This window comes from Centropristis striata, chromosome 6 (assembly GCF_030273125.1).
Source record: "Centropristis striata isolate RG_2023a ecotype Rhode Island chromosome 6, C.striata_1.0, whole genome shotgun sequence".
NCBI lineage: Eukaryota > Metazoa > Chordata > Actinopteri > Perciformes > Serranidae > Centropristis > Centropristis striata.
Genome location: NC_081522.1, coordinates 28,842,610 through 28,853,188, shown reverse-complemented (window position 1 = coordinate 28,853,188; position 10,579 = coordinate 28,842,610). Strand labels below are relative to the sequence as shown.

Genomic DNA, 10,579 nt, shown 5'->3' with positions numbered 1-10,579 from the left:
CTGGCTCCTTTACACCAAGATAGGGGGAAAAGACTGAATAAAAGGAAACCGTGCCAGTGAGCCTGTAATGACCGCAAAACCCAACGGAGGAACCCAGAACCGCCGCCATTGGATATTTCGTCCGTTTTAACATTATTCCCATACGTTCCTCGCTGTGGATTATTCTGTTTGGCACCGTGGCGGACGGAATGGATAAGGCCATGGCCCTAACATATTGAATAGCTCGCTGGTGGTGGGGGGGTGGAGGCGAGACGCGCACCGTGGAGACAATTTATGGGGCATTGTGCGGGGAGGAAAATGGTGGATTATTTGCACTGTATCATAAAAACCTTCCGCCGTCTGTATACCCTGCCATAACGCTCTGTTTGTGGCATTTCTGCGCCTGTCTTGGCCGTGTCTACAGGAACTCAGGTCGTGTTATAGCGGTTGGTAGGTAGGTACCCCCCTCCAGCTCGATCCGAACGACCTTATCCATTTCTGTTGGTTTTTTTTATATCCATGTAGGATTTTTGTATCGTTTCGACGCCCTCCTCTTCCTGAGAGTAACATTTGGAAACAATAAACTATTGGATTACTGAACTATGGATTTCAACAGTGGCAGCGGCGGCGGCGGAGCCAACGAGCTGCACAACAACCAGTTTTATCAGTGCGAGGAGAACAAGCCTCTGCTGGGGGAGATGTCGGAGGGGAATAATAACACCAAGCTGAGCGCAGGGCCGTGCAAGAGGTCCCTGCACCACTGCAGCAGCAGCGGGATGCGATACAAGCTGCTACACGAGGGGGACATCCAGGTGTGCGTGGTCAAACACCCCCGCACCTTCCTCAGCAAGATCCTCACCTCCAAGTTCCTGCGGAGATGGGAGCCGCACCACCTCACGCTCACAGACAGTAGCCTGACCTCGGCCACCGTGAGTTGCTTTCTAGCCTTCCGTGTGTTTGTGTGTGTGTGTGTACGTGTACGTGTGTGAGAGACTGTATAATATGCTGCGTTTCACATTCCGCAGGCAACTTTGGTGTTTGTCTTTTCTTGTCTGGACGCAGCAGACGCGCACCGAGATTACGCACAGTCTGTTGTTGACGCAGTTTACAAGAAGGCAGCATGTCACTGCTTACATGAGCCATTCTGCTGATCATTTAGGTATAGCTGCAGCCCTCCATCCCCACAACCCCCCTTCTCCATCATCACATCCCTGTACCCGTGACCCTCTTGTTCTCACACCGGGGTGCAGGGTACCCGCAAGGTCCCTTGAAGTGGAGATTACTGAAATGTGTGTGTGTGTGTGTGTGTGTGTGTCTCATACTGGTCATTGTTCGGCTCCAGGAGGCTTTCAGTGGGTTTAAACTCTTAATCTAAATTATTAAACAACAAAGAGCATCTCTTATTTGTCCCTGGAAATGAAACCCATCAGCAGGGGGTCTGAGGGGCCTGTTGGAAGTGTGACATGAAACCAGTTGCTGCAGCAGCCTGCATCCCCATAACAAACTTGTGTTTATGTGTTGCTTCCTGCCTGTTTTATGGAAGGGGTGCAGAAAGGATGTTCAGATAATGTGCCATCTTCAATTTGTTATTGTTATTCTAATAATCTGACAGGCCAGTTTAGTGGTCTAGGATATTTCCTCTGTTGATCAGCTGTCGGGCAACTCAGTGTTTCAGTCCAATGCCAACAGGCCTAGATATGATCAGAAATATTAATATGCATGCATATTCTAACAATGGTCGAGTTATAGGAGATGCGTTACTGTACATGGCGATGCAAAAAGTAGCACGACCAAAAAAGAATTTCAGGAAATCGAGATCTATTTTATTCCCTTTATGTACAACATCCGTGTTATCTTCTCTATTATAACTCAGACACCGTGTAATTAATAACCACACATTCAGTAACGTCTGTGGTAATCAATTGTAATTGTGAGTATTTCATCAGAATAATGTCAAAATAACAAAAGCCTTTATTTCCCCTTCTGTTATTATCAACACCTCTGACATTTTCCACAAAGCCAGGCCCATTGTTTTATCAACACGCCTTGTTAGAGGCTTTTTGGATGTCTGCCTATCGCAGCCAAGCTGGAGGAGTGTGCTTACTGCAGTGTGCAATGTCTTATTGTAGAAAAGACTTGTGGATGTAGTCGAAGGTAAACACACCCAAACCTGGTTCACCTGTTGATTTATGCCTCTGAAGTCCACTATAAGTCTGCATAATTCATCTTAAATCTTTCTACACATAATCATAATAACACAAACTATGAAAGGATATAGGCCTTTTAGGGGGAATACATGCATTAATGCGTTTCTTAACATCAAAATGGATTTGGTTTGAATTGGTTCTTCATACTGGAGGTCAACACTGATTACTTGTTGACTGCTTGTATACAGTGTCTGTGCTTGTTGTTATGGGTGTAACATGATTACATCAATCAATGATTCACAGGTATTTTATTATGAATCAATTCATCTATGAAAGATGCCTGTGTAGATAGGTTTCAACACTCCATACTGCTTCATGAATCCACACTAGTTACTAGTTGATTTCAGTAGATTCTTCCATTTGACATATTTCACATTAAGAAACCAAATTCATATATTTTCCCCCAGTAAGTACTGAGTCCTTGCCTTCAGTTAACACACAATACAAGCTCAGCATGGAAACATTTTAGCATGAACAATAGGGGAGGCCAGTATGGAGGAAAATCAAATATCACAATGTTTTTGACCAAATACCTCAATATCATATTGGATGGTATTGTACGGTTGACTCTTGACTGTTGGTGCTTTCACAGAACATTTACACTGTGAGATTTTTGACAAACAATCATCAGCAATGTGAATATAATTACTAGAGGTGTGAATAAGCAGAGGCCCCACGATACGATTTTATTGCGATTTTAAGCATTTTGCGATATGGTGAGTATTGTGATACAATATATTGCAATTTAACTGTTTTTTAACTGCATTTTGTGTCCACAAAATTAAATTCAATCAAGAATTGTTTTGTCAATTAAGAGAAAATTCTCAGTCTATTCATCTCACTTCAGTCTTTTTATTTCTCCACAATGAGAGTCAAACCCACAGACTGACCAACAAAGTATTCAGTCAAACTGAACTGAACTGATATCAAACATGTATGGACGACAACAACTGCAGTATTTTATCAAACTTCCCATAATAAAAGCCTAACTTTGCGGCGTTATTTCAACAACTTCCCGCACAATACCCCTGACCCTATAGATTCCTTAGATCTTCTAGTTTCATATGATACTCGTATCTCCAGTATATTCATAAAAGTTGATTCGCTACGGCCTCTGCCAAAAAAACAAAAAGCCAGAAATGGTGAAAATACTGATGGCCCGCCGGAATGCTAAATATCGATACTTGACGGCCACGAATACTTCTTTTTTTGTCTTTTTATACCTTATGTGGTCTTTTAAGTTAAACTTGTCAAACTTGTTAGCAAACAGTTGCTTATTTACACATTCAGCCAGAAATGGTCCACTTAGGAGCAAGTCCAATATTTACTCTCTTTTACCTCTGTTTTTGGTCTCTACCAGTTCTTGAGAGAAATATCTGTCTCTTTCGCTGCTTAATGCTCTACCAGCTCTTCTCTAACTGTGTCTGTCTGTTGTTTTGAACAGCTGAACAATGACCTGTAAGTTCCCATAAAGCAAGTAGTAGTATTCTGGTTTGGACTTGGACTGGCTGTGTGTGATGGATTTGTAACACACCACAGAGCTACACTTGAGGTGTGAATCACTAGAGGCCCCACGATACGATTTTCTCCTGATACTTGAGTCACAATACGATATTATTGCAATTTTAAGCATTGTGTGATATGGTGAGGATGGCGATACAATATATTGCGATTAAACTGTTTAACTGCATTTAGTGTCCACAAAATTAAATTAAATTAAGAATTATTTTGTCAATTAAGAGAATTCTTAGTCAGTCTATTCATCTCACTTCAGTCTGTTTATTTCTCCACAATGAGAGCCAACTTGTGGGAAGTCAGAGGGCCTATTTTCATTGAGATAGCATGACGTCAGAGGTCACAGGACCGCTTTGAAAATCACCATGAAACATTAAAAAAATAGCCTAACACATGGTGCCTTTAGATTCCTTAGATCATCTAGTTTCATATGATACAAGTATCTCCAGTATATTCCTAAAAGAAAAGTTAAAAACGTCGAAAATACTGACAGTCGGAACGCTAAATATCAATACTTGGCGGCCATGAATTGATATAGTATTGCCACGTAAAATATCACGATACTATGCTGTATTGATTTTTTTCCCCGGCCTCCACACGAACCTGACTTTGTGACCGGTATGTTGGCTGATGACAAACACATCTATTGGATTGCCTTTCATGAATGGGAGACAAGTAATAGGCAGTTGAAGAAGAAAAAACACTTCTCCTCAGCAGTTCTTTGTCTTTTTCAGTGATCAAAGTGACAATACGACTCCTTTATGTTGAACAAGTTTCACTTTCATAAGGAATTTGCAATTATGAAGCCTATTATGTTGTGTTCGTACTCAGTCAATGTCTACAACATTCAGACTAAACATGCAGTTGAGTCACGTCTGACAGAGACAGTTGAGACATTTGTTTTACATCTACGTGTTATAGCCCAAGTTAGACTCTTGAGTTGATCAATCAAGAGACATTCTAACACGTCAGCCATCATCACTAATTGTTAGTCATCACTACCTGTTTTGACAAGGCTGCGCAGTATGTGAAGGTCTGCTCCAAGTAACGTCCAGCGAAAAAATGACTTACTGTTTGGGTTTTTTTATTTTTATTTCTTTGATCACACTTCCTTGATTTGGTTTTTATCTGTGTGTGCTCCACTGTACATGAGTGATCCTTTATTGATTGTGGTTGCAGTGGATAACAGGGGCCGCCTTCGAACTTTGAACAGTCAACAGCAGCCGTCCGTGATAGGCAGGAAATCGTCTCTGTGGGAGCGGGAATTAGGCATAAACCTATTTCTACATCTCATAAGTCACAATTCATGGAAAGTGATGGAGTTCATGGTGTTGTTGTATTGCCACATCCCAGGTCTCTTGTCATACAGATAATAAAGGGTGTATTTTTCTTGGAAATTTCTATCTTTCGAAGCATATTTATACACTAACTAGGGCTTGGCTATGGCCCAAAGGTCATATCCTGATATATTTAGGCTGAAAATTGATATAAGATATATATCCCGATATTTTTATCACAAAGTGAGAGCAAATGTTCAGTCAAAGTCAAAGCCAAATATGACACGCCACAAGTAGTTTTATTGAAACCGTTTATTTGGTACCTTTTTCTTTTTTTTAAATAAAAAAATAAAGTGCACATTTGATTAAAAAATATCTTAAATAAAAATAGCCTATGAAATAAAACAGGCCAATCTTTTTCTAAAATAAATATATTTATATTAGAAAAGAATAATGATCATTACAAAAGAACTAAATATGACAAACCCTAGTAAGGGCAGCATTTATATATAAAGAAAGAAAGAAAAAAGAACTATATCGAAAGTCTTATTTCATATCACAATTAAAAATATATAGATATATTTCCTATATAGATATATCGCCCAGCCCTAACACTAACTACTTCATGTCTTTACTCCAAAACAAACTGAAATGGCTACGGGACAGACTAATGTTAAAGCTTTCATATACTGCATGGAAGATGAATCCCTGTGTGTTCTATCAGTAGAGAAAGTAGTTTGGTGGTTGTTGCTACTGTAATAGAGGTCTTAAGTATATATATCTTTAGTATATGTTTTTGCCCACATCATTTACATATTTGCACATGATTCAATCAATGCAGTATAATAGATGCAGAGTGAAAATATTGATACATACAGTCACTGTGAAGCTATATGCATTTATTTTGAAAAACCACTATTATATTACTGTGATTAAAATAACTAGATTGATTTTCTTTCAAATGACTGTAAGAGCTTGTAAATGGTCAAATCATATTTTAGTTGCTGTTTGTGAGTTTATATAAATGTAACTGATTGTATTAAATTGGCATATATTAACGTCTCGTATCGATCTCAGGCCATTGATAGACTGTATGATATCAGAATTGATATCATATTGTCTTTCTGATTTACACCCCTAGCATAAAATATTGCCACTTTATATCACTTCTATCAAGTATCAAAAGTAAGAGTACTTGTTATGCAGAATGGACCCACTCAGATTGTTTTATATATTCCAAATATATTATTGGATTATTATTATTGATGCATTGTTGTAAGCAGCATTTTATGTTTGTAATGATAGGGTTCATTTGAACTCCTGAATATACTGTTACGAGGTTTATTTCTTTTTTTTAAATGTTAAATCACTTAGGTCATGTTTTTTATGTTAAATCTCAACCTGAAAAATAACTAAAGCTGTCAGCTAAATGTAGTGGAGGAAAAAGTAAAATATTGACCTCAAGATGTAGTAAAGTTACATAAAATGGAAATACTCAGATAAAGTACAAGTATCTCCAAACTGTACTTAAGTACAGTACTTGAGTAAATGTACTTAGTTACATTCCGCCAATGCTAACAATACCATAACTATATTGTGTCATAACTACAATCTTTCCCCAGCCTTAACCCCACTCTTTTCATACACATATAGTGTAGAAAATGGAAATTTAACAAACATTTGCACTGGTAACAAAAAACCAACAAAAAAATAATCCTGGGTTCTGTAAAAGTGTCCAATATTAATATTTTTGTCTGGTGGTTGGGGTATGCTAGAGCACGAAAGTTCTTTCTTGACCTTTGAAACAATAGTTTTTTACAGGGGAAAAATGTTTTCTTATCATAAATGTTGAGGCTAAAAGCACCAGAATAAGATAGTCAGTAGACCTTGAGTTAAACTACTGTGTGTATGAGGAGGTAACCTTCAAAGGCATTCTGTAAACTCAACTTCTGCTGCCTATGCTACTATTTAGTCTTTTTCAAGCTGTATCTTTCCAAGGATCTCACCTGCTTAAAGTAACTTCATTGTTCCTACTTCAAAGAGCCAAATGCTAACAGTCCCTGGCTGCTGGGGACTGGCTGTCATAAATTATCCTGCAAAACCTCCAGAGACTAATGGAAATGTTGTTGTTCTGCAAACTAACAATGAACTTTGCTGCTTTTAAGCCATCAATTGAAAGCCATAACTTGTTAACACAGTGGTGAGTATGATCATTACTCAAAATCGGGCCATTTATCATGAGCTGTCCTTTAGTGAACTATAGTCTGCTTTGTATTTATGGCAGGAATCTGTAAATTCTGATGCTAGTGCTAATTCCTTTGTTCTGAATCAAGTCATGTGGGTGATTTATCCATCTTGACTTGAGTGTTTGTGTTCGGATGGTGACACCCTGTATACAGCGATCATGTGTCTGCGAGTTGGCTCGTCGGCGATGTCGCATATTCTTCGCTCTGCAAAGGCCTAAATATGAGGAAGAGGGCTTTTTTTATTCAGGGTGAACCATGAATGTGCATTTCCTGAGTGGAGCTGTTGTGCTCGCTCTCGAACAGAGCGGTTATGTGGGCTGAAGAACAATGCTGACCAATTTGCTCTGCTCTCTCACAGAGAGACGACTTCCAACAAGGAGGCAAAGAGCGTTGACTCTGCGTCTCCAACAACATCCCCACGCACAGCAAATAATTGAGATGATTGTGAGAAAAGAGCTTTGTGAAAGTGAGCATTGCTGCCAAGAGGGTTTCATTAGTTCCAGTAACAAAAACCTCATGAATCCTGTTTCAGTTTAAGCAATGTTCTTTTTTTTTTTTTCCTAAACCGTGATGTATAATTTTATTTTATGTTGCGAATTGTGTAGAAAATGTATTTGATTTTCACTTACAGTCATGGAAAAAAATATTAGACCATCCTTTTTCTTCAATTTCTTGTTAATTTTAATGCCTGGTACAACTAAAGGTACATTTGTTTGGACAAATATAATGATAACAGCAAAACTAGATCATAAGAGTTTCATCTAAGAGCTGATATCTAACCATTTTACATGGTTTTCTTGATAATAACCAAAATCATTATCAAGAAAACCATGGAAAATGACTGGATATCAGCTCTTAAATTTAACTCATTTTTGTTCTTATCAATATATTTGTCCAAACAAATGTACCTTTAGTTGTACCAGGCATTTAAAAGGAACAAGAAATTGAAGAAAACAAGGGTGGTCTAATAATTTTTTCCATGACTTTATTTAAGGAGGAACTCATGGACAGAAGCTACTCCATTCTTCATATTTAAGTGTGTTTTTATGAAATTTCATGTGAAGATAATAGGCGCATTTGTGTGTGTGTGTGTGTGTATGAGAGAGAGAGAGAGAGAGAGAGTGTTTTGACTCACTTTTCTTTTCTTTGACAGACCTGCCTGCCAGGACTGTAGTCAGAAACCTAACTTACATCACATTTGCGTAAGAACGGCGCTAGTGCAAGCAAGCACTTCCTGTGTTGCGCCTCGCTCACAAAAGGCCTGAGATGAAAGGAATCTGGTAGTGCTGTGAGCATGAGGGGCTCATTATAGGTAGCAAGGGGAGAGACTGGAGCCTTTTAGAAATCAATCAGGGAGGCTTGAGTGTCTCCCGGTCACGTCTGCAGTGTCTAATGATTATGTAAGAATCTATTTTAACAATGTTACTTTTTCTAGCTAGGGTTAGTGTGCTCTTCAGTGTCAGTTTTGCTTTCACTGAAGATGCTTTGGGTGCTTAATTTGCAAAGAATAATCAAATACTACATCTAGGGCTGGGCGATAAAGCGATTTAAAAGATATATCGATCTATTTTTTAATGTGATATGGAATTAGACCTTATTGCATATATTGATATAGTTCAAATTTGCACTGTGATCCTTGCACCAGGCAAGCTGCAGCTTTTATTTAAGATATTTCTTTTAATTTAAATATGCACTTTATGGAGCTTTGATTTATTAAAAAAAAAAAAGGTAATACTGGTCTTATAAATTATTTATGTTCACTTAAACAGTTTCAATAAAACTACTTGTGACATGTCTTATTTGGCTTTAACTTTGACTGAACATTTGCTCTCACTTTGCGATAAAAATATTGGGATATATATTGTATATTGATATTCATCCTATTGGTCCATATCGCCCAGCCCTAACCATATCTAGTTATTCTAATTTATTCCCATGATCACTGATTATAGGAACCACATGGCCACACATATGCTGATCATGCTGCAGAGCTAGAAAATATTCTGTATGAAAGTTCAATATCAGCAGGAAATGAATCACTTTGTTGTGTGCATGTTTAGTGGCAACATCGGAAACGGTCTTATCTGAGTATGTTTATTAAAGTGAGACATACTTGGACTTGGACAAAGAGGCCACAATGGACATTTACAGGGAAATTATCAAATATAACACCAACAAAGTGTTAGTTACACACCAATATCTAAAGTTGGCTAATAATGGATAGCAAGCCGAAGTATTGCTCTAGCATCGAAACACCTGAATGTACTGACAATGGGGATTTTTTATTGCCTCGGAATTTTACTTTTCATATCTAAGAGGAAGAATGTGTTATTTCCTTTCCTGGTGCGTATGACACCCTGCTGCTTTAGAATTTGTGTTGTGTTTGTAGTGCTAAAGCCTAGCTGTCATAGCCCTCACGTCTATAGGAAGAATAGAAAATGTATTGGATAACACCGCATACTTTGTTCTCTTTAAGTAGGCCGCAGTCAAACCTAACACTGACCTAAATCTTGACCCCAGCGATCTCTATACCACTGCAGAGGAAACATACACTCATTAACTGCAAAATTAAATATTAAAATGTGAGTTGGATTGTAATTTAAATAGTTAAATCTATTGAAATTGCAATTCACAATGTGTGTGTTTGTTGAAGCAGAACCAGATGCTGGTTTGAATAAAGTTTATATCCAGATCAGCTGACCACACAGTACGTCACGATGCTCCCCAAAGCAGAAGCAGCACAAGATAATTGAGCTCCCAGACCGTGTTGGCGGTATTGTTTCCATGCAAAATTAAGGGAAGAGAAATTACATGCAGTGACAACAATCTATGGTCTCTCTCTCTCTCTCTCTCTCACACACACACACACACACACACACACACACACACACACACACACACACACACACACACACACAAAGGCTCTGAAAAGGCTCTGGGCAGGCCTCCAGGACAGGCTGCAGTACATGTTCATATTCAAATACTGGATCCTCCCAGTTTTGTTTGAACAATGCAGCCATTTGGCAAAGATTTGAATTACAGTCAGGAATAATGGCGCTCTCCGCCATATTGATTTATGATATTTAGAAAAGATTGGAGTTGGACTTGTTCCCCTCATTTTGTTATGTGTGTCTGTGGGTGATTGATAACGTGAAGGAAAACAGAGAAACCAAACAAGAGAGTACACGAGGAGCAAACTCTTTACAGGGACTGCAGCCCTGCATCGGTCATTTTCTGTCTGTGACTACTTTTAGTCATGTCTTTCAGGAGAACTGTGGGTTGATTTTAACCATGACGAAAAAAAGCCACTTTCAGCCGCCACGCCAACCTTCTTTAGCTGAGTGCAGTGAAACTA

General features: G+C 38.6%; 1 protein-coding gene across 1 annotated transcript in view; it reads left to right on the top strand.

Annotated features, from left to right (window-relative positions):
* Positions 1–10,579, top strand: part of cmip (c-Maf inducing protein) — a 64,686-nt gene continuing 54,107 nt past the window's right edge. The window contains exon 1 of the mRNA XM_059335677.1: positions 1–908. Within this exon, the coding sequence (XP_059191660.1) occupies positions 582–908 (327 nt within the window). The 5' untranslated portion in view covers positions 1–581. The remainder of the gene's footprint in view (positions 909–10,579) is intronic.